The sequence below is a fragment of the Malassezia restricta genome, chromosome IV, assembly GCF_003290485.1.
Source record: "Malassezia restricta chromosome IV, complete sequence".
NCBI lineage: Eukaryota > Fungi > Basidiomycota > Malasseziomycetes > Malasseziales > Malasseziaceae > Malassezia > Malassezia restricta.
The window spans coordinates 694,186-712,117 of record NC_040196.1 but is presented as its reverse complement, the minus strand read 5'-3'; the positions used below and the strand labels follow the sequence as shown (position 1 = coordinate 712,117).

General features: G+C 55.2%; 9 protein-coding genes and 1 non-coding gene across 10 annotated transcripts; 4 read left to right on the top strand and 6 right to left on the bottom strand.

Annotated features, from left to right (window-relative positions):
- Nucleotides 1-70: 70 nt before the first annotated feature.
- Nucleotides 71-1,202, top strand: MRET_2790 (ribonuclease H2 subunit A; the record flags this gene model as incomplete). Its single annotated transcript, XM_027629417.1, has 2 exons — nucleotides 71-296; nucleotides 322-1,202. The coding sequence occupies 2 exons, from the start codon at nucleotides 71-73 to the stop codon at nucleotides 1,200-1,202; spliced, it is 1,107 nt and encodes a 368-aa protein (XP_027484839.1).
- A 118-nt stretch (nucleotides 1,203-1,320) lies between these two features.
- MRET_2789 (uncharacterized protein) lies at nucleotides 1,321-1,683 on the bottom strand (the record flags this gene model as incomplete). Its single annotated transcript, XM_027629416.1, has 1 exon — nucleotides 1,321-1,683. The coding sequence occupies one exon, from the start codon at nucleotides 1,681-1,683 to the stop codon at nucleotides 1,321-1,323; it is 363 nt and encodes a 120-aa protein (XP_027485240.1).
- A 144-nt stretch (nucleotides 1,684-1,827) lies between these two features.
- MRET_2788 (Obg-like ATPase 1) lies at nucleotides 1,828-3,323 on the top strand (the record flags this gene model as incomplete). Its single annotated transcript, XM_027629415.1, has 3 exons — nucleotides 1,828-2,580; nucleotides 2,743-3,272; nucleotides 3,305-3,323. 3 exons carry the CDS (start codon nucleotides 1,828-1,830, stop codon nucleotides 3,321-3,323), a joined length of 1,302 nt encoding a protein of 433 aa, XP_027484867.1.
- A 65-nt stretch (nucleotides 3,324-3,388) lies between these two features.
- MRET_t0046 lies at nucleotides 3,389-3,472 on the bottom strand. Its single transcript has one exon. It is a non-coding gene; the product is annotated as a tRNA-Val (tRNA).
- A 152-nt stretch (nucleotides 3,473-3,624) lies between these two features.
- Nucleotides 3,625-5,070, bottom strand: MRET_2787 (uncharacterized protein; the record flags this gene model as incomplete). The annotated part of the gene is made up of 1 exon (XM_027629414.1): nucleotides 3,625-5,070. The coding sequence occupies one exon, from the start codon at nucleotides 5,068-5,070 to the stop codon at nucleotides 3,625-3,627; it is 1,446 nt and encodes a 481-aa protein (XP_027484866.1).
- Nucleotides 5,071-5,354: 284 nt separating this feature from the next.
- MRET_2786 (BTB domain and ankyrin repeat protein) lies at nucleotides 5,355-9,262 on the top strand (the record flags this gene model as incomplete). Its single annotated transcript, XM_027629413.1, has 2 exons — nucleotides 5,355-5,421; nucleotides 5,454-9,262. 2 exons carry the CDS (start codon nucleotides 5,355-5,357, stop codon nucleotides 9,260-9,262), a joined length of 3,876 nt encoding a protein of 1,291 aa, XP_027484865.1.
- Nucleotides 9,263-9,277: 15 nt separating this feature from the next.
- On the bottom strand, nucleotides 9,278-13,381 carry MRET_2785 (vacuolar protein sorting-associated protein 54; the record flags this gene model as incomplete). Its single annotated transcript, XM_027629412.1, has 1 exon — nucleotides 9,278-13,381. The coding sequence occupies one exon, from the start codon at nucleotides 13,379-13,381 to the stop codon at nucleotides 9,278-9,280; it is 4,104 nt and encodes a 1,367-aa protein (XP_027484864.1).
- A 498-nt stretch (nucleotides 13,382-13,879) lies between these two features.
- Nucleotides 13,880-15,787, bottom strand: MRET_2784 (YagE family protein; the record flags this gene model as incomplete). The annotated part of the gene is made up of 1 exon (XM_027629411.1): nucleotides 13,880-15,787. One exon carries the CDS (start codon nucleotides 15,785-15,787, stop codon nucleotides 13,880-13,882), a length of 1,908 nt encoding a protein of 635 aa, XP_027484863.1.
- Nucleotides 15,788-15,868: 81 nt separating this feature from the next.
- Nucleotides 15,869-16,429, top strand: MRET_2783 (tyrosine-protein phosphatase SIW14; the record flags this gene model as incomplete). The annotated part of the gene is made up of 1 exon (XM_027629410.1): nucleotides 15,869-16,429. The coding sequence occupies one exon, from the start codon at nucleotides 15,869-15,871 to the stop codon at nucleotides 16,427-16,429; it is 561 nt and encodes a 186-aa protein (XP_027485238.1).
- MRET_2782 (exopolyphosphatase) lies at nucleotides 16,424-17,917 on the bottom strand (the record flags this gene model as incomplete). Its single annotated transcript, XM_027629409.1, has 1 exon — nucleotides 16,424-17,917. One exon carries the CDS (start codon nucleotides 17,915-17,917, stop codon nucleotides 16,424-16,426), a length of 1,494 nt encoding a protein of 497 aa, XP_027484861.1.
- Between the last annotated feature and the right edge of the window lie 15 nt (nucleotides 17,918-17,932).

The following is a 17,932-nucleotide window of genomic DNA, read 5'->3' as shown; positions in this document are numbered from 1 at the left end:
GGCCGACCGTCGCTTTTTTTCGCTCATTTTTGTGTTTTGTCAGCACATACGCGTCCCTTCATCTTGGGTGATGCTCGACGCGGTACCATCGGTGCGGGCGACGGCACTGACGCAGTCGTATACTTGGCGCTCACACATCCCGGATGCGTGCGTGAGCGGCACGGGTCATCGACGGGCGCCTTGTGTTCTGGGCGTCGACGAGGCCGGTCGAGGGCCTGTGCTAGGCCCTCTGGTCTATGGTGTCGCGTTCTGCCCCCTCAATGCGCAGGAAGGCCTCCGTGACTTGGGATTCGCAGGTATGTCTCCATGCACTTATGCCAGACTCGAAAACACTCACTCCCGCGCGACGCGACGAGCTCCTCCAGGCCCTCTTGCGCGAGCCAAGCATGGGCTGGGCGGTCCGTGTCATGTCGCCCCAGGACATCTCTGCTGGCATGATGCGACGTGTGCCGTACAACTTGAACGAGCAGAGCTGCGATGCTACTGTTCAACTCATACAGGGCGTGCTCGATGCGGGCATCGATGTCACGCACATCTTTGTCGATACTGTGGGTGAGCCCACAGCCTATGCTGCCAAGCTCAAGCGTCACTTTCCGCGGTACGGACACATTGAATGGAAGGTTGCCCGCAAGGCTGATGCCACGTACCCCATTGTCGGCGCCGCTAGTATTGCTGCGAAAGTCACACGCGATGCATGCCTCGACAACTGGGTGTATGCAGAGCAGCGCCTGTCTTCGGCCGCGCTTGGGAAGCGCAAGCGGTCAGACGATGATGCCTGGGAGACCGGTAGTGGCTATCCTGGAGATCCTAAGACGGTGCGCTACCTCAAAGAGACGTTGGACCCCGTGTTTGGATGGACGGGCATCGTGCGTTTCAGCTGGGCCACTGCCAAATCCATGCTTGAGGAGCCTGTCAAGACACCTATTCCCACCACTTCGATCCTAGGCACAGCATATCCCCCCTCGTCAACGCGTGCGTTCAAGGTAGAGTGGTCCGACGAGGCGAAAGCGCCGAAGCCACAAAAGTCGATCGCGAGCTATTTCAAGGCAGCAGCACCGAACAAGCAACACATGGGCACAGGCGCTGCGGCCTCACAGTCCAGCGGCATACATCAAAGAGATCGAAAGATGCTATCTGAGCACACATCGAGCTTATGGCGCCAATTGGCACTATCTGCTGCCACCGATGCCGACTTGTTCTAACGTACATAGGAGTGAAAGCATGGTGACCGAGTGAAAGATGCGTGGTGACGAAGAGTATAGGTGAGCAGGAAAAGGGGGCATCAAGGTGGGTGAGGGATAGTCGTACATAGGGACAATGTCACAAAAAGATGGCGCCGCCCACAATGGCCAGAGCACCAGTCACTAGCACCGCAGGGGCCAATGTCATCACACCTGACGACTGGGCAAACTCCTTCGCCTCCTTGTATCCATCCACATCCTCAAGACTCAAAATCGAGCCTTTCTTGAAATTCGTGGGGGTCGGGGTAGTGCTTCTAGGTGGCGGAGTGTATCCTGAGATCGAGGCGGGCGTGGTGGCTGTGGTAGTATCTGGCTTACCGGCGCCACCACCCAGCGCCTGACGACGCTCCAGCAGCATGGATATTTTCACGCGCTCATCTTCTTGCGCAGACACGGCAAGGGCCAGCACGGTAAGCAGCGCCACCACAAACACCCAGCGCATTGTATTGAGGGTGGTAGAATTGGTTGGAGTGGACCAGATGCCTGGCATTTCGCCCCAAAAGGTGACTAAGGCATGCGTTGACTCGCATGTGTCACGTGCAGAGTTTAGTCGCAAAAGACGAAGAGAAGGGCTTGTCGACATTGGATGCTGGGTGCGTTTTGCGCACGAAGCTGGTTAAAACAACGTCAGTTGATTGCGCCTGTGTGTCGCTCGTATCTGCATACAACCGCCACAGTAGAAAAGAAGGCTAAGAAAATGGCTCCGAAGAAGAACCAACAGGTCGTAGAGAAGCCCCGTCTCGGTCGTCCATCGAACAACCTCAAGATGGGTATCGTTGGTCTGCCGAACGTGGGTAAGTCTACGCTCTTCAACACAGTCGCCAAGTGCGATCTGGGTAAAGCTGCCAACTTTCCTTACGCCACGATTGAGCCCGAAGAGACCCGTGTGTACGTGCCTGATGACCGATTTCTCTGGCTTTGCGACTTGTACAAGCCCAAGTCAGAAGTGCCCGCTTTCCTCACTGTCATCGACATTGCCGGTCTGACGTCCGGTGCCAGCACGGGCGTTGGTCTTGGTAACGCCTTCCTTGCCAACGTTCGGGCCGTTGATGGTATCTTCCAGGTGATCCGTGCTTTCGACGACGCTGACATTGTCCACGTCGAGGGTGATGTCGACCCCACGCGTGACATGGAGATTATTTCGACTGAGCTCCGTCTGAAGGACATTGAGTGGGTCGAAAAGGCGCTCGACAACGCTCGAAAGAATGCACGCTCCGCAGGCAACAACTCACTTGAGGACCGTAAGAAAAAAGAAGAAGTTGCCATTATCGAAAAAGTCCTCAAATGCCTACAGGAAGACAACATGGACGTTCGCAAGGGCGACTGGAACGCCAAGGAGGTATGTATACTTAACAAGCGCATGGTGAGCGGATGACAAAGAGTGCACGGCACTCGATTATCTTAACCCAGCTCGTCGACGGCCGTAGGAAAGCCGCATGAGATGCACTAGATTCACTGATCTCCATCGCTTGCTTCACGTGGTGCAGTTCTAACATAACAGGTGGATGTGATCAACTCGCTTCTTCTTCTGACCGCTAAGCCTGTCATTTACCTGGTCAACCTCAGCGAGCGCGACTACGCCCGCAAGAAGAACAAGTGGCTGCCCAAGATCAAGCAGTGGATCGACGAGAACAATCCGGGTGACCAGCTCATTCCGTTCTCAGCTGCCCTCGAAGAGCAACTGTTTACGATCTCTGACGAGAATGAGCTCAAGGAGTACCTCGCGAAGCTAGGCGAGGGCGTGCAGAGCGCTCTTCCGAAGATCACTAAGAGTGGCTACGACGCCCTGGACCTCATTCGTTACTTCACTGCTGGTCCTGATGAGGTACGTGCTTGGTCTATCCGCCGTGGCGTCAAGGCCCCACAAGCTGCCGGTGTAATCCACTCCGACTTTGAAAACAAGTTTGTGTGTGGTGAAATCATGGCCTTCAATGACCTCAAGGAGGCTGGCAGCGAAAATGCATGCCGCGCCAACGGTAAGCTCGTGCAAAAGGGCAAGACGTATGAGATGGTTGATGGTGACATTGCTCAGTACGTTTAAACTTATGAAGCTAACCATACAGCTGGAAGGCTGGTGCGTAGAATCATTTCGGCGGCATATATCATAGAAAATATATTTCTTTTAAATCCAGACCGGAGAAAAAAAGTCAGAACGCCCGGGATCGAACCGGGGATCGCCTCAGATCACCTGAGTGTAAATGAGGAGTCATGACCTCTAGACCACGCTCTGTTGCAATGGATAATTTGATAAGCGAAGCAAATATCAACATGTCGCAAGCACCACTATCACACTTGGGACCTCTTCAATGACTATTATCTATGAATACGATTGGGAAATTAGATGTACCACTACTGCCTTATTAAAACTTTCGAATAGGTGTTGTTAGGCTTCCATACTGACACGACCAAACATGGGTCCAGTCATGCTGAAATTATCTTGCTTGTTATTGTCGCCGCGCTTGCTCCAGGGATGCTTCATTACAGCACACAGTTCCTTCGTCACATTCTGGCGACGTACGTCTTTTCCGCGCACGAAATGGCCAAGTACACTGCTCCTTTGTATATGAGCACGAGTGCCGTTGTCATGGGAACCAGTTTCCAGCATCGAGATATTTGACGTGAGAGGCGACGTAGCATTAGGAGGTGATGTCGTTTCATGAAGCGACTCTGTGTGACTACTTCCACTGCTGTGTCGCTCTGTACGTGTTTGGAGCTGCACCGATAAGTCTTCCCAGTCGAGATTTTGATCACACAGAATCTTGTCCCATTCTCCCATCTCGTTGTGGCACACGCTTCGAGCAACAAATGACAAGTCCTTCGCGATGCACTTAATGAACTTCTTCAATTTTCGGTCCGTGTGCTGCAAAATGTCAAGTAGTTCACATGAAGGGACCACAGGTACGGAGCACGGCTGACCGGACAAATTTCTCAGCGCGTCTTTATCCAGCCACATCAAAAGCTTGGCATATACGCCATCCAGTGCATCCAGCAGCACACTGAGGCTTTCAATTATTGGTAATGGCACATTTGCTTCAGGGATAGCTTCCTCTACCACAGCCACTGTGCTTACTTCTTCGACAATGGCCGATACGACTTCCAGCACTTCATGTGGCCACGTTACTTGCCTTGCGTGCTCGAGGGCCTTGTACACCTTACCACTGTTAAAGTTCCACACCTTGAGGGCATGTAGTGGGACAGTAGACGTAAAATCATCAGGTCTAAACCGCACCGAGTACACGTATGGCTCTTGACCTTGCACGACACGCTTCAGGTACAAGAGTGTCTGGCAATGCTGGAGGAAGACGTTACGTTGGGCCAAGACGTCTTCCTCAGCGGCTGGCGTACCATTTGGCGGTAATGCAGACGCAACCGTATCTCCCTTGGATGGTGGAGCGGGTGCCTCGATGGTAGATTCATGCCCGGCGGCAGGTTCCTGGTCATTGGCTTTACGGGGCGCAGCCTCGTCTTGCACGGCCAAAGGCACCTCAGGCGCCACAGGAGCATGTGGATTCGGCATGTCCTGCTCCTCTGTCATTGCATGCTCATCTTGAACTACCGGCTCAGTCAAGTTGGTCGGGAAACCATCCCTAACCGTTTGAGTGTCCCGTGGGCTTGACTCCAACACAATTTTTGGAATGGGCTGTTCCATATCCTGTTTAAAAGTCTCAGGTTTTTTCACATCAACGCTATCGCGGTGAGGTGTCTTCGAACGCTTGATCGGCAGACTCCAGCGCTTGCGTGCCTCTCGCTTGGCTTTTTGTGACGGCTGCTGCTGCTGCTGCTCCTTGCCGCTGACAAAAAGACGGGATAACACATAGCTTGCACCCATGTTGTATGTATACACGGTGCACCACTTTGGCACGCCATATCGCCTATTTAAAACATGATACAGGCGCCATCAAACCCTCATCTGTATACGCTCGGCCCATGCTCATGCACAAAGCAGGTCAGTGTATGGCTATTGGCGAAGTCAGATGAGCCCCAGACATTGTATCACGTGTACATACATGTGGAGGCGTCATGACTGAGGTGACGCGTACGTGACCGTGGTCCACGAGCCGAACGCGGTTCTCCACGCTCGGTCAATATGGCCGCCATACGGAACTGAGTCAAATGCTTTCTGTACCTAGCCTCCTCGATTGTTGGAGCGTGCGTGATATCGCGCGTTTCCGACGAGTGCGTATGTATGCCGTGTCTGCTAACGAAATGCAGTCAAGGGGAACCCTTCTGAGCGCTCATCGTCCCATGGGCGTTCACCGGCCTCGTTTGGCACGAGTGCGAGTGGCCTTTCTCATGGTCCCTGCGCACCAGCCGAGGTCAATCGCCGTGATCACTTCGGTCGCACTGTCTTACATCTACTGTGTGCCAGCGACGATCCGTTGGCCACTGAGTTTCTGCAGCTCCTGCTGACGCATCCATCTGTGAATGTTAATCTCCAGGACGAGGAGAGCGGCTGGACCGCACTGCATCGTGCACTATATGCAGGTCATATCCACATCGCACTCATACTGCTGGAGCGCACGGATATTGACTACTACATCAAAGACTGGGAAGGCCTCACGGCGTTCGACTTGTACAACACGACCGTTGAAGGGACATGCCCCAGTAATATGGACGAAGGCAGCGGAGCCGACTTATTTGTCTGGGGTGGCAACCGAAACTACACTCTGGGGCTTAGCCACGGCAATGATAGCGCGTTGCCTGAGCGCGTCAAGCTCAAATGCAACGAGCGACGCACACCACTCATTGCTGGCGCCCGCTTTAATCGACCTCATGTTCGTGATATTTCCATGTCACGTTGGCATACCGTCCTCGCCACTAATGAGCCCCGCAAAAATGTATACGTTTGCGGCATCGGATCTCAGGCTCGGTTGGGACGCTCAGCGCAGTCGTTGCCAACATTTGAGCCACTGCGTGACTTTAGTGATACAGCAAACATTGTCGTTGCAGGATCCGATCACACTATTATTGTCACTGAAACTGGCGCTGTGTATACCTTCGGCTCGAACCGTATGGCTCAGTTAGGCTACGCTATTGAAGAAGGGCTGGGCGTCGTGTCCTCGTCGTCCGGCACCAAGCGATCTGGTGCCACAAGTCATCCAAATCAGCACTCACTGCAAGGTCCGGTTTCGGACGTCAGTGGCGTCGAGCTAGACTTACAAGTCACGCCGCGGCGAGTGCAAGGACCATTGAAACGTGAGGTGATTATTGGCGCTGCGGCGAGTCGACTGCATTCTGTCGCCTACACTGCCAGTGCCTTGTACACATGGGGCACGAACAATGGCCAACTTGGGTACGACCGCCATTCTGCTCCGGTGCAAGTGCAACCACGACGTGTCACCGTAGTGAGCGTGCCTGTCCGCCAAGTGGCCGCGACAGAATTTGCCACGGCTTGCCTGTTGGAATCGTGGGATGTCATGCTTCTTCATGGCGACGCGAACTATCGTGTAATGTTCCCATCACCGCGTGTGACGAGTGACGTCGGCATGTTTCGACCACGTCAAATGCAGCCCAAGCCTTGCATCCGTAAACTCACTTGCTCCGGCACAACGTTCGCTGCTCTGTCGGATCTGGGCGACCTGTTTACCTTCCACGTGGAGCACTCCAGCACGACGGGCGCCAAAGTTGTGCCGCCTCGTCCCCACCTTGTTTGGAGTGTTCGGCGCAAGTTTTCGGCTGTTCGCGATGTCGCAATTGGAAATGATAATGCTTTGATTCTATGCACTGCTGATGGCCATGTCTACGTTCGTGCCCAAAAGTTGGAGCTGAAAGTCAAGTCACGAACTCCCAAATTCCAACTTGTTCCTTACTTGCAGCGAATCGTTCAAGTGAGGGCCAATGTGACAGGCAGCTTTGCTGCTATGCAAGTACCCTGGCGTCTGCCAACTATACCTATCCGTGGCCGCTCACTGGAGCAGGATCTCGTGTCGCTGGTATCGCCAATTCAAGGCATGCTCATAGCCGGCCCAGTCGCATGCGAAACGTTACACACGGACAATGGCGACGAGAACGAGGAAGACTTATCTAACTCTCATGTGCCGCGCTATGTGTCGCAGGCCAAGGCCCTGCTATCGCACATAAACGAAGCGCGGTCCAAATTCGTATCACGGGACAATGCGTCTCATCATGATGCCGTTCTACTTGTTGAACATGGCGCTTACGCCATTCCCGTGCACCGCCTCATGCTCGCCTTGCGCATCCCGAATCTTGCCTCTGTTGTGTGGCGGGGCGGCGAGGCATATGGCGTAAAGGTGCGCGACGCACACACCGTGGACTGTGGAAAATTGTCTTTTGCATCCGCCATGTTCCTCTTACTCTATCTTTATACGGACGACATGCCTCCGGTATGGTGCGCCAGCGTCGGATACTTGGTCGCAGAACAAGCGCGTCAGGCGGACTTTGACGTCCGCCTTGTGTATTCTGAGCTATACGAGTGGGCTACCTCCCTGTCTATGACAGCATTGCAAGAATTTCTTGCATCTCGACTCGTCAAGCCGCCCCGTCAAACTTTGCATCCCCAGCTCCATGAACTTTTCGAGGGTTTGCTTACTCAGAAACCTCTGCCCGGTGCGGATGTTGTGCTACATCTAGCTGACGCGGATATCACATGCCATTCCATCTTTTTGCGTCGCTCGCCTATGCTCGAATCTCTGTTGGACTGGCGCGCGATGCGGGGTGATTCCGGCTACGTACATATCGATATGCCGCACTGGACGTGGCCTATCATGCGTGTTGGTCTAGCCTTCCTGTATATGGACGCGGATACTGCTGCTTTCCAGGGCACGGATGAAGATAAGTCGCCGGACCAATTTATTGACTTTGTGCTGGATGTACTACAGCTCGCCGATGAACTGCTGCTAGAGAAGCTGCAGCATATCACATATGGCTTCCTGTCACCTCGAGTCAAGCCCACGAATGTCGCTGCACTCTTGTCCGATGCACTGCGTCTCAACGCACCGGCCTTTAGCCAGGTTTGCATGGAGTACGCAACGCGTCATCTCGAGACGCTGCTGGAAATGGGATGCCTATCGAGTTTAGACGTGAGGGAGCGCCGTATTCTTGCCGAATATATTCAGGCGCAGCAGGACCGGGTCTTACATCGATCTCTCGCTCGTGATCGCATGCTAGCGCTTTCGATAAAGCATCAGGACTACATTGCCGAGCTCGACTTGCCCAAACCATCCCTCAATTTGGCGTGCCTCAAAGTGCCCAAACGTATGAAGTCGCCTCGCATTGCACCTGTTGACGATATGCCCGCACCCAGTACTCCTTCACTACAGCTGCAAGGTGACGAGAGCCTCTTGTTTACCATGGACGATGTCGCGCCAGAACCTTTGCCAGAACCAGCATGGCAAACTGTGGGTGCGAGACCCCCTCGGCAACCGCGGCGTTCTTCTGATGCACCCCTCGCATCGTCTCCGCCGATGAGTGCGCCGCGATCCTCGCAGAAAGAGCAGCGGCCTATGGGTTTATCACCTCCTTCTACGACTTCTCCTATCACACCTGGTGCACAGACGTCCGTCATACAAATGTCGTTGGCCACCAAAGTCACTCAAAAGGAGCGCAAGAAGCAGCAGCAGCAACAACAACAGCGGGCACTTTCTTCCGAATCACGACCCGCATGGAAACCTACTTCATCCAAGTCACGCAAGTCGGATGTGTGGGGCACTTCACCCAGTTCTCTTCCCGGCCCATCATTGCCCGGGACACCGCCAGCCCAATCCTTTGCTGAGATCCAAGCACAACAACAAGCAGCCATGGTACAGCAGCGTGCTCAACAGATTAAACCCAAGAGCTTTGCACAAATCCTGCATGAAGAACGCGTTGCACAACAGCAGGCAGACCGTGATCGCCAGGAAGCTGAGGCGTTTGAGCGCTGGTTCGAGGAAGAAAGTCGGCGTGTACAGGAACAAGAAGCACGTCTAGCTCAACGTGGAGATCAATCACGACGTGGACGTCCACGACGTGGACGTCGGCGTGGCAAAGCGAATCCAGCCATGGCCCGAATAGATGATGACTAGTGTATTGTAAACATACTACGACGATGCGATAGTGGATGGCTCCTCTGCAGATTCGGCGGCAAGGTCTGTTGGGGTCGCTTGACTTGAATCGACCCTATCTGACCGGATGGTCGTGCCTGTTGGTTCGCTTGTTTCAGTCGATTCGCTCGACGCATTTGGCTTTGGTTCGAGAGAATGCTCCAAGAGAGATTCAGACTCGTTCATCCGATTGGTATCACTTGTTGAGCCTGGCTCACCAGATTCATCCGAATGACTTTGATTCGTCGCTTCTTTGGTATCAAGAGGTTCTTTTGTCTCGCTCGGCTCTTTGGCGTGTTCAGGTTTTGCATCGCCGGACCCTCTGTCAAGTTCAAGCATATCACAGGGCCCTTCGGCTTTATTGAATTTTCCGGCAAGACTTGGTTCCATGTCATTTCTGGGTTTCTGGTCCTTGCTCTGCTCCGCGGAATCTTTGGAGGTTCCATCGCTAGGCCCTTTTGACTCACTAAATGCTTCCCCTTTAATAGGCTCCAGGGCATGACTGTTTTCTTCAAAATTGCTCGGTTGTTTTGCATCACTGGGCTCTTTAGCTCCAACGGTTTCGGCAAATCGAGTCGTTTTCTCCTCTAACCTAGGTTCCTCAGTTTGACCGAGTTCCTCAACGCTCGCGTTTTTTTGGTTGTCACGCAGTTCCTTCACCGCACCGACTTCCTGGTCGTTGCCGCGCTCGACTTCATTGGGCTGTTTTCTAGCACTCAAGTCTTGAGTCTTATCATGCTGCTTGGTTTTCCTTTCTCCAGCGTGGCTAGTTTCCTTTTCTTGACTGGGCTCTTTGTTTGCACCAGAAGTCTCGGCGTTCGGCTCTTCAATATGCTGTAACTCACTAGTGTTCTCACGCTTCAATTCGCCTGTCTCTTTGGATGTTTCTTTCGTGCGCGAGGAGGATTCGTCCGAGTCTTTGGTATCTTGCTTCGTCGCGCCAGCAAGTCTTTCAGCCAGCGACGGTTTGGAAGAAAGCGGTGTCGAGGGTGGCGAGGGCATTTCCTTTGCTTGCTGCGTCTGAATCCGCTGCGCACCACGGCGTTTTGCAGCCTCGGCAAGTCGCTGCTCGAGCGACACACGTCCTTTGCGTGGTGTTGGTGTGAAAGTTGCATCTTTCGGCTTAGTGGGCGTCGCATTTTCGAGAGGAGCATTACCTGCAACCACTTGCGACGGCAACAGTGGAGTCTCAACACGTTCGTCTGCGTTGGACTTGGGTCCAGAAGGTGTAGCAGGGGTGGATGGCGAAAGCACCTTGTCTTCCGCCTTGCCTTCAGCCGTATTTTCAGCCTCGGTGCTAGGCACGCTCTCTTGGGCCTCGTTTGCTGCAGGCTCGTTTGCTGCAGGCTCGTTTGTGGCAGGCTCGTTTGGTGCTTTGTTTTCAGGTATCGATGGTTGCGGGGTCTTCTGCTTCGCTTCCTCATCTTGCCCTTTCTCCGCTGGTTTCGACTCGGGAGGCGCTTGGAATGCCTCATTCGTCTCAATCTGTGGAGATTGAGTAGCTGGTGGCCGCTTTCCGAAACTCTTACGTGCTTTGTAGGCTAGGGTAGGCGTGCCTTCCCTGCGCGCATCGATCGATAAGCGCGGCCTCTTTGCCTTAGCTGCTTCGGTAACCTTGTCACCGCGCCATGAAGCATCAATCGCATGCATCTTTTCGTTCAGCAGTTCGACGTCAGATATGAGCAACTTATGTGCGTCTAGTGTACGCACGTCAACAGCCGTGATCGCATGAGCCATGCGCATGTCAATGTCCGTAAACACACGCGTGCTGATGGTCTGTACGACAGCAGGCTGAAGGAACTGCGTCATGACACGAAATAGAGTGCCCGTCTCGCGCACGAGATCCTGTATGGGTTGGAGATGACCGTCGCACTTGTTCACGTCCGTGTTTGCTAACGCCTTGCTGTGGACTTGCACTCGGTCACCCATGATCGACACAAGCTTGGCATGGATCTCGTACTGATGCTCCCGGAAGTCGTTTTGCAGCTTGTCAAAGTCGCTCAAGAGCACAAACTGCGACGGCTTCAAGTGCCGCTTGAGTAGTTCACGCAGCGACGGCACTAACGCCATCATCAGCGATAGCGACTGTGCTGCGATAGCCAAGTGTCGTGCCGTGATGTTTTTTAAACCAGCGGAGCGCATCGCACCGGCGCCCAGCACGACCTGGCATGTCCGCGAATTGAACTGCTTGAGAAATTCGACGACCCACCCGAGTGCTTCGACCGCAAACGTCGGCATATTGACAATGACACGTGCGTAGTCGCTGAGGAGCTCAATAACTTGTCCACTTGCGCGCACCACAAAGTAGCTGTCGCTGCCAACGAGGAGCTGTCGCTGCTGCTCAGACTCTACCACCGCGTCGTGAGGGGCCTCGCCGTCGAGGGTCAATGGAACGCAGTATGTCGGCACATCACTGCTGGCAATCTCGACAAGTTGTTGCACGGTGTGCTGCAGCTCGGCTGATACAGGTATGGGTGTCCATACTTCGTCTTCAATCGCACGCACCGCCCGCTCAACGCGCACGCGGTGAAACTGACTAAGGTACGTCTTAGCCTGACTCAAGACACGGCTCCGTAGCGAAACACTCGGTTGCGATGACGCCGCCTCAATCTGCTGCATACTGCGCCACACAAGCGCAAAGTACACAATAAAGGCATCCCGTCCCAGCTGTGACAAGGGCGGCGCGCGTGTCAGCGATATCACATCCGCAGTGACACGCTCACAGGCCGACCAAATCGCTTGCGTCGCGTCCGTCAACACGTTCCGGCCGACCTCACGATTTAGTGCATCGTGCACGCTCTGCATGCATTGTGCATAAAGCCACAGGGCCCGCAGAACCGCCGCGAGTGCGCGCATATACTCGGGCCACGTACGGGGAGGCGTCTCTGAGCCGGGCGCTGCACATGCGGCAAAATCATGGGGCTGAACGAGTCTCCGAACGCCCCGTATAAGCAAGTCGTCGATCCGCTGTGTGTAGCTTTGAAGCGCAGCGGGGAGGCCACCACAACGCTCAAGCAGCGACCAGACCGGCAAAAGATCTGCGGGTAAAGTAATGTTCATTGTCTGTGGCGGCGAAAGAACGCTGTCCAAAGCCGACGTAGCCTGCACACATCCCACATCCATGTCGTCCGCCCACAACGCGCGCTCGAGTATGCCAGCCAGATCCCCTTGAAGACACTCAGACATTTTGCCTTGCTCAGCTTCGAGTTGCGGCCGGATTCCTTTGAGGCATTCGAGTTGGTGCAATGGCAAACTCGCATCATCCAGGACACGGTACAAATCCTCGAGCAGGGTCATGGCATTCTCAAACTCGTCGTGCTGAACAGACAACCGTACTAGATCGCGCCGCTCTAATAGCTTCTGTACCTGAGTGAGGAGATCTTGTTGGGCCTCGAGGTCTCGGCGCTCAGCTTGCAGTCGAGCAATCTCGAGTCCGTCACGGACGTATGCGTCAACCGCATGGAGCTTTCGAGAGACTGAGTGGGTGCGCTCGAGGCATGATTGGGCGTCAGTACGAAGCTGATGCAGCGTAGCAAGTGCATCAAAGAATGATGCGCTCTTGGCTCCGATTTCCACAATGAGATGCTGCTCAATCACGTCCGAATAGTAGCTCAGCTTCTCCTGCAGCATGTGGTTCATCACGACGCCATACTGCAATACATCCGCATCACCTTCGATGCCCATAGTAGTCGACTGCTTGTACCGCTCAGTCACGAGGTCGAACGTGTATGGCTGCCCGAGGTCAAAGTCGCTGCTGAAAAACACCTGCGGCACAGTGCTCAGGGGCGGCAGATGCTTGGGAAGCGCACTCGGCGTTGCATTGTGAGCACGGATGAGCGCATGCTCACGTTCATACCTATTCCACTCGTCGGAAAACTCGGACACATACTCATCCAGAACGTGCATGTCCGTCGGCGGCATCTGTGGCAATGCATGTCCACTCGCGGGACCGATGGGCGGAAACCTCGCCGAGCCTGCGTGGATCGGCGCAGCCTTCTTCCACGGGTGATTCAACATGGTAGATATCGCATATAGGCCGGTGAATGACAGGGACCCATCCTCCTGCGTATCACGAGGCGCGGCTGCCTCCTCCGTCGGCATGTTCGTCGTCCACGCTGTGCCGCCGCCAGACTCTCCACGCGTCGTGCAGGCTCGATCCATGTAAATCACGTGATTATCGAGATGGTCAGTGCGAGGTCAGCGGGGCTGGTGTCCTGTATCATGTCGCGGCGTGTGGCGTTGCTGGCGCATCCGGACGTAGACGAGACGGGAGCAGCGCGTGCTATTCTGTCATCTATGTCTCTGAGCTTATGTCAGGCAAGGATTCAGCTGACTTGTCGGCTCTGACGCACATGATAGCGCCGCAAGGACATGCCTCTACGCTCGATGACGCTGTGCGCGCCGTAGAAACCAACGCGGCCCGCATGTTGGGGGCCGACGAGGACAGTGAGCAAGATAAGTGCGTGTGCCTTGTCATGCTCGATGCTGAGCGAAGTGTGACAAAGCAGGCGCGTATGCCCTTCTCTTTCGTCGTCGATGCCCTACAGCGACTACAGGCAGGTCATTCGCTCGAGTCCTACATGTTTCCAGAGCTACACCCTACCTAGCGTGCAGGATAAGTCGCGCAGAGATCTCGCCAACAGCGACGATACATGCCACAACAATCAAAATAATAATAATCCAAGTGATTTTACTCATGGCCGCATTGGAAAAGTGCTCGTGAATGACCTCGAGGAGCTCATTCGCCACGGCCAAACGCTCATTCAGTGTTTGGGCGCGATCGTCAATCTCAAGATATGCGCGTATCGCATCATACAGCGCCTGCAGACTTGCCTCATCCCAAAACAAGTCGGGCGTATCAAGCACGTCGCTCGTGAGATTGACATCCACACGCAGCTTGAACAGGTGTCCCGACATACGCAGTGCGCCTCGCCGGCTCACACGAAGCTCGCCCGTCTGTGCAAGCTCGCGTGGAATGTGCGATGTCAACTCTAGTGTCTTGTGCATACTCTCTTCAAATTCGGAGAGTTTCGTGCTTTGCGCAATTGCATGGGCCAACGACAGCTTGAGCAAGTGGTTCGGCTCGCGAAACGTGAAAAAATCGTTGTGAATACGCGGCGCACGCACATTCGGGTCGTAGCAGAAGTGAAAGAGTTCGCGGTCGTACATTTTGTGGGGGTTCCGAATCGCCCCCGACTGCATGATGTCGGCGATGACCAGTTCCTCCTCCTCCTGCGTGAAGTTGAACATGACCAACACACCGTACGGCAAAAGTACCAGCTCAGCCATATCCAGCGCATCTTTAATACTCTGCGGCGCATGCTCATTTGGCTCGGCGGCATGCGTGTGTGATGCCTCATTGATTCGCACGACACGCCGCCGCCGCCTCCGATGCTGCGACTCATGTCGCTCATCAGCCTCATCGGCAAGCAGCATGTCCCGAGCGCCAGCCGAGTCAGGATCACTTGGCTCGGCCACGCTGGCCTGCGGCGCTGGCGCGTCCATCGCCTGGTGCTCATCAGGAATGTAACCGTTCGTATCCATTTCTTGCTCCTCCTGCGGCACAAAGTAGTCGCCCACATAGCCACTCTCTTCATCCCGCTGGATTTCGCGCTCATGTCGACTTTCCTGTCCAGGACTGCCAGTCTGCGGCGCTCGCGAACTGCGAACGGAGGCGCGTCCGAAGCCTGGCAGCAGCGGTTTGAAGTACAGGGCGTACACACACCCTTCGTACAAGCGCGGTCGCACGCCATGCTCACGACGAAGAAAAGCTAGCACGGCGCGCAGATTGAGCGACGTTGAGACCGCATACGAGGTGAGGCGTGGAAGCTCTGTCGTGGCGCGTGTCAGCGGAGGCATGCGCTCGAACGTATAGTACACTGGGCCTTTGCGCTGCTCCCAAGGCTGCTGCGACACATCATTTTCATCCTCTTCATCCTCTTCATCCTCTTCGTCGTCTTCCTCCTCCTCTCCTGCCTTGTTTGGCTTCTCAGCCATCGCCATGGGCGCTAACTGACTCTCACTGGGCAAGAGAACATGCCGACCCGTCACCTTCGACGCACGCACCGGCTTCTCGGCACGAACAGGCAGTGAGTAGCGCGGTACACGCATAGGTGTACCTTTGAACTGGAAGCCAGGCTTGCTTCCCGGCAGTTTAGGCGGCGGAGCGCGAGAAGCCCACATGGCGCCTGTTTTGAGCGCTGTCACACGCCCTGGCTGGCTCTTGGGTACCTCGCCCGCCGCATTCGCAGCGCTTGCATTGGCCTGCGACATGCGCGCACTTTTTACACCGGGCATAATGATGCCAGACGGTAGCTCATGGAGCGCCGCGTCACCAGGTGTCTCGACCTCAAAGTCGTCGATCTCGTCTGTGTACGGCCACACGCGCGTCTCGTTTCGCCGCGAGCGCAAAGCAGATGCCGTAGAACTAATACCCGGCAGCGGGATCCGGCGCTGGGAGCCGCCCTCTCCAACGCGCCCCGAACTGGGGCCTGGTCGCTGCGCCATGCGTTGATTCGAGACGCAACCGCCGCGGCCGCTCCGCTGGGACCGAAAGGCGTTAGCACGTGATCTGAGCCACACACCACCATGGAGGTAGGCGATGTTGTGATCACCGAGGGCGTGGGGCCGCTGCGTCATATTACGCGCACGGCGTCGACCGAGACGGTGGTGCCGCCGCTGAATTTTGACATGGTGGCACCAGGTGTGTACCGCAGTGGGCATCCGAACGAGCGCAACTTTAGCTTTCTCAAGCGCCTCAACCTTAAAAGCATCATATACCTCGCCAACGACGATTACCGCGAGAATGTCGTGCAGTGGGCGCATCGCGAGGGTATACGCATATTTCATCATCGCGTCACAATGAATAAAGAGCCGTTTACTGAGATGGACGAGGACGAGGTGGCGAGTGCACTCACTCACATCCTCGACGAGCGCCATTTACCCGTGCTCATCCACTGCAACAAGGGCAAGTATCGCGTGGGGTGCGTCGTGGGCTGCATCCGCCGCCTGCAAAGATGGAGTCATATTAGTCTCCTTGAGGAGTACGCCCGCTTCGCCGGTGAAAAAATGTCGGACGAAGAGTTTATCGAGCGCTTTGACTTGTCTCGCGTAAAACTCGATCCCGTGCACTGTCCATCATGGCTATAAGAGGTGGTGCAGCACGCGAAGCAATGCAGGCTGTACAATTTTGCGATTTGCATTCGTGTTGCGCTGCCGCCACACCACGGCCGTCATACCCGGCACACTAGACACTTGATGGCCATGGATACCCATGTTTCGCTCGCGCTTGCCGCTTGGGACGCGTCGTTGGCCTTTCCACGTCTCAAGCTCAAGGGAGACGCCATCGTGGAAAAGCTTCTTTGAACCGAAAGCCTCCAGTGACGAAGCCACTTGCTCAAGAAACCGGGCCTGGCCAAAGTACGCCAACGCCAAGTCTCGGCGGCTCTTCGTCTTGCCATCCATCGCTTCTCGGTACGAAAGGAGCACGACGGCCATATCCATACCTTTCTCGCGCATAAATCCAGCAAGCTGCGTCCACCATACCGACCACTCACGCTCAGCAACCTCTTCCCGGACCGTGTCGACGGGCGCATTAGTTCGGTACGCGCCGCTGATCCAGGACGAAAAGGACAGCGGCACGGCTGCCAGACCAATGTGCAGGCCCGACATACTCGTCATCTTTAGGTCGCGTGACAGCAGTGCATGTGTATCGAGATGGGAGACGTCGTTCTTTGTGCGCTGCAAGTCCTCATTCCATGCCTTGGTATGCGATGTGTCCACGCGACCGTTTCGGACATCCACCTCTGATGGGCCGAAGGATGAGTGCGGCCGTAAGTATGCATACGCATGTACGTCCACGTCTGTCGCCTTCCCTGATGGCTGCATCTTGAGATTGCGTGTGTCGAGCACAATCGCACTGAGGAGCAGGTCAGCCACCTCGGTCAGCAAGGCTCTGCCTCCCTGCGCTTGCGATATGAGATTAGCTACCAAGCTCGCAGCTGATCCAACAGGATCTGATGACGGGCTGCGGATAACTCGAAGCTTTGCCTCAGGGTGCGAGCCATCGTCTTCATGATGATCGACAATCACATCAACGCGCCGACCCTTGTCGCCCCACGCTGCACCGAGGCGCGGGTGATCCACGAGTCCCAGCGACACGTTCGCCGTAGTCCCGAACCGCGGCGACGATATATCTCCTAGGTCGTCTACACAAAGCAGTGCCTCGGGTGTCGTGTGGATCATCTGGTACACGTGCAGGTTCTCCCGGCGGTACGTGAGCTGCGTTCGTGGCGTCTGAATCACAGGCACATAGACGCTCGGTGGAAGACCATACCTTTCCATAAAGTAGCGTGGCTCATGATTCATCACGTAGCTCAAAGCAATTGCCGAGGCAGCCGAGTCAAGGTCGCCCGCCTCGTTCCCCATCAGGAGCGTCATATGCTGCTTCGTCGGGTCTGCCCAGTGCGCCTCGGCCTGGGCCTTGGCCCAGCGCAAGTACGCATCCATACCATGCGGTGCTTGTAACATGCTCATTTTTGCAGGAAACAATGGTAGCCACCGTCGCACAAGCAGCCAAATGCCCACTACAATGCCCGCCACCCACAGCTGTGCGATGGTCCGGCCTGGTGGAGCCATGAAAAAAAGTATGGC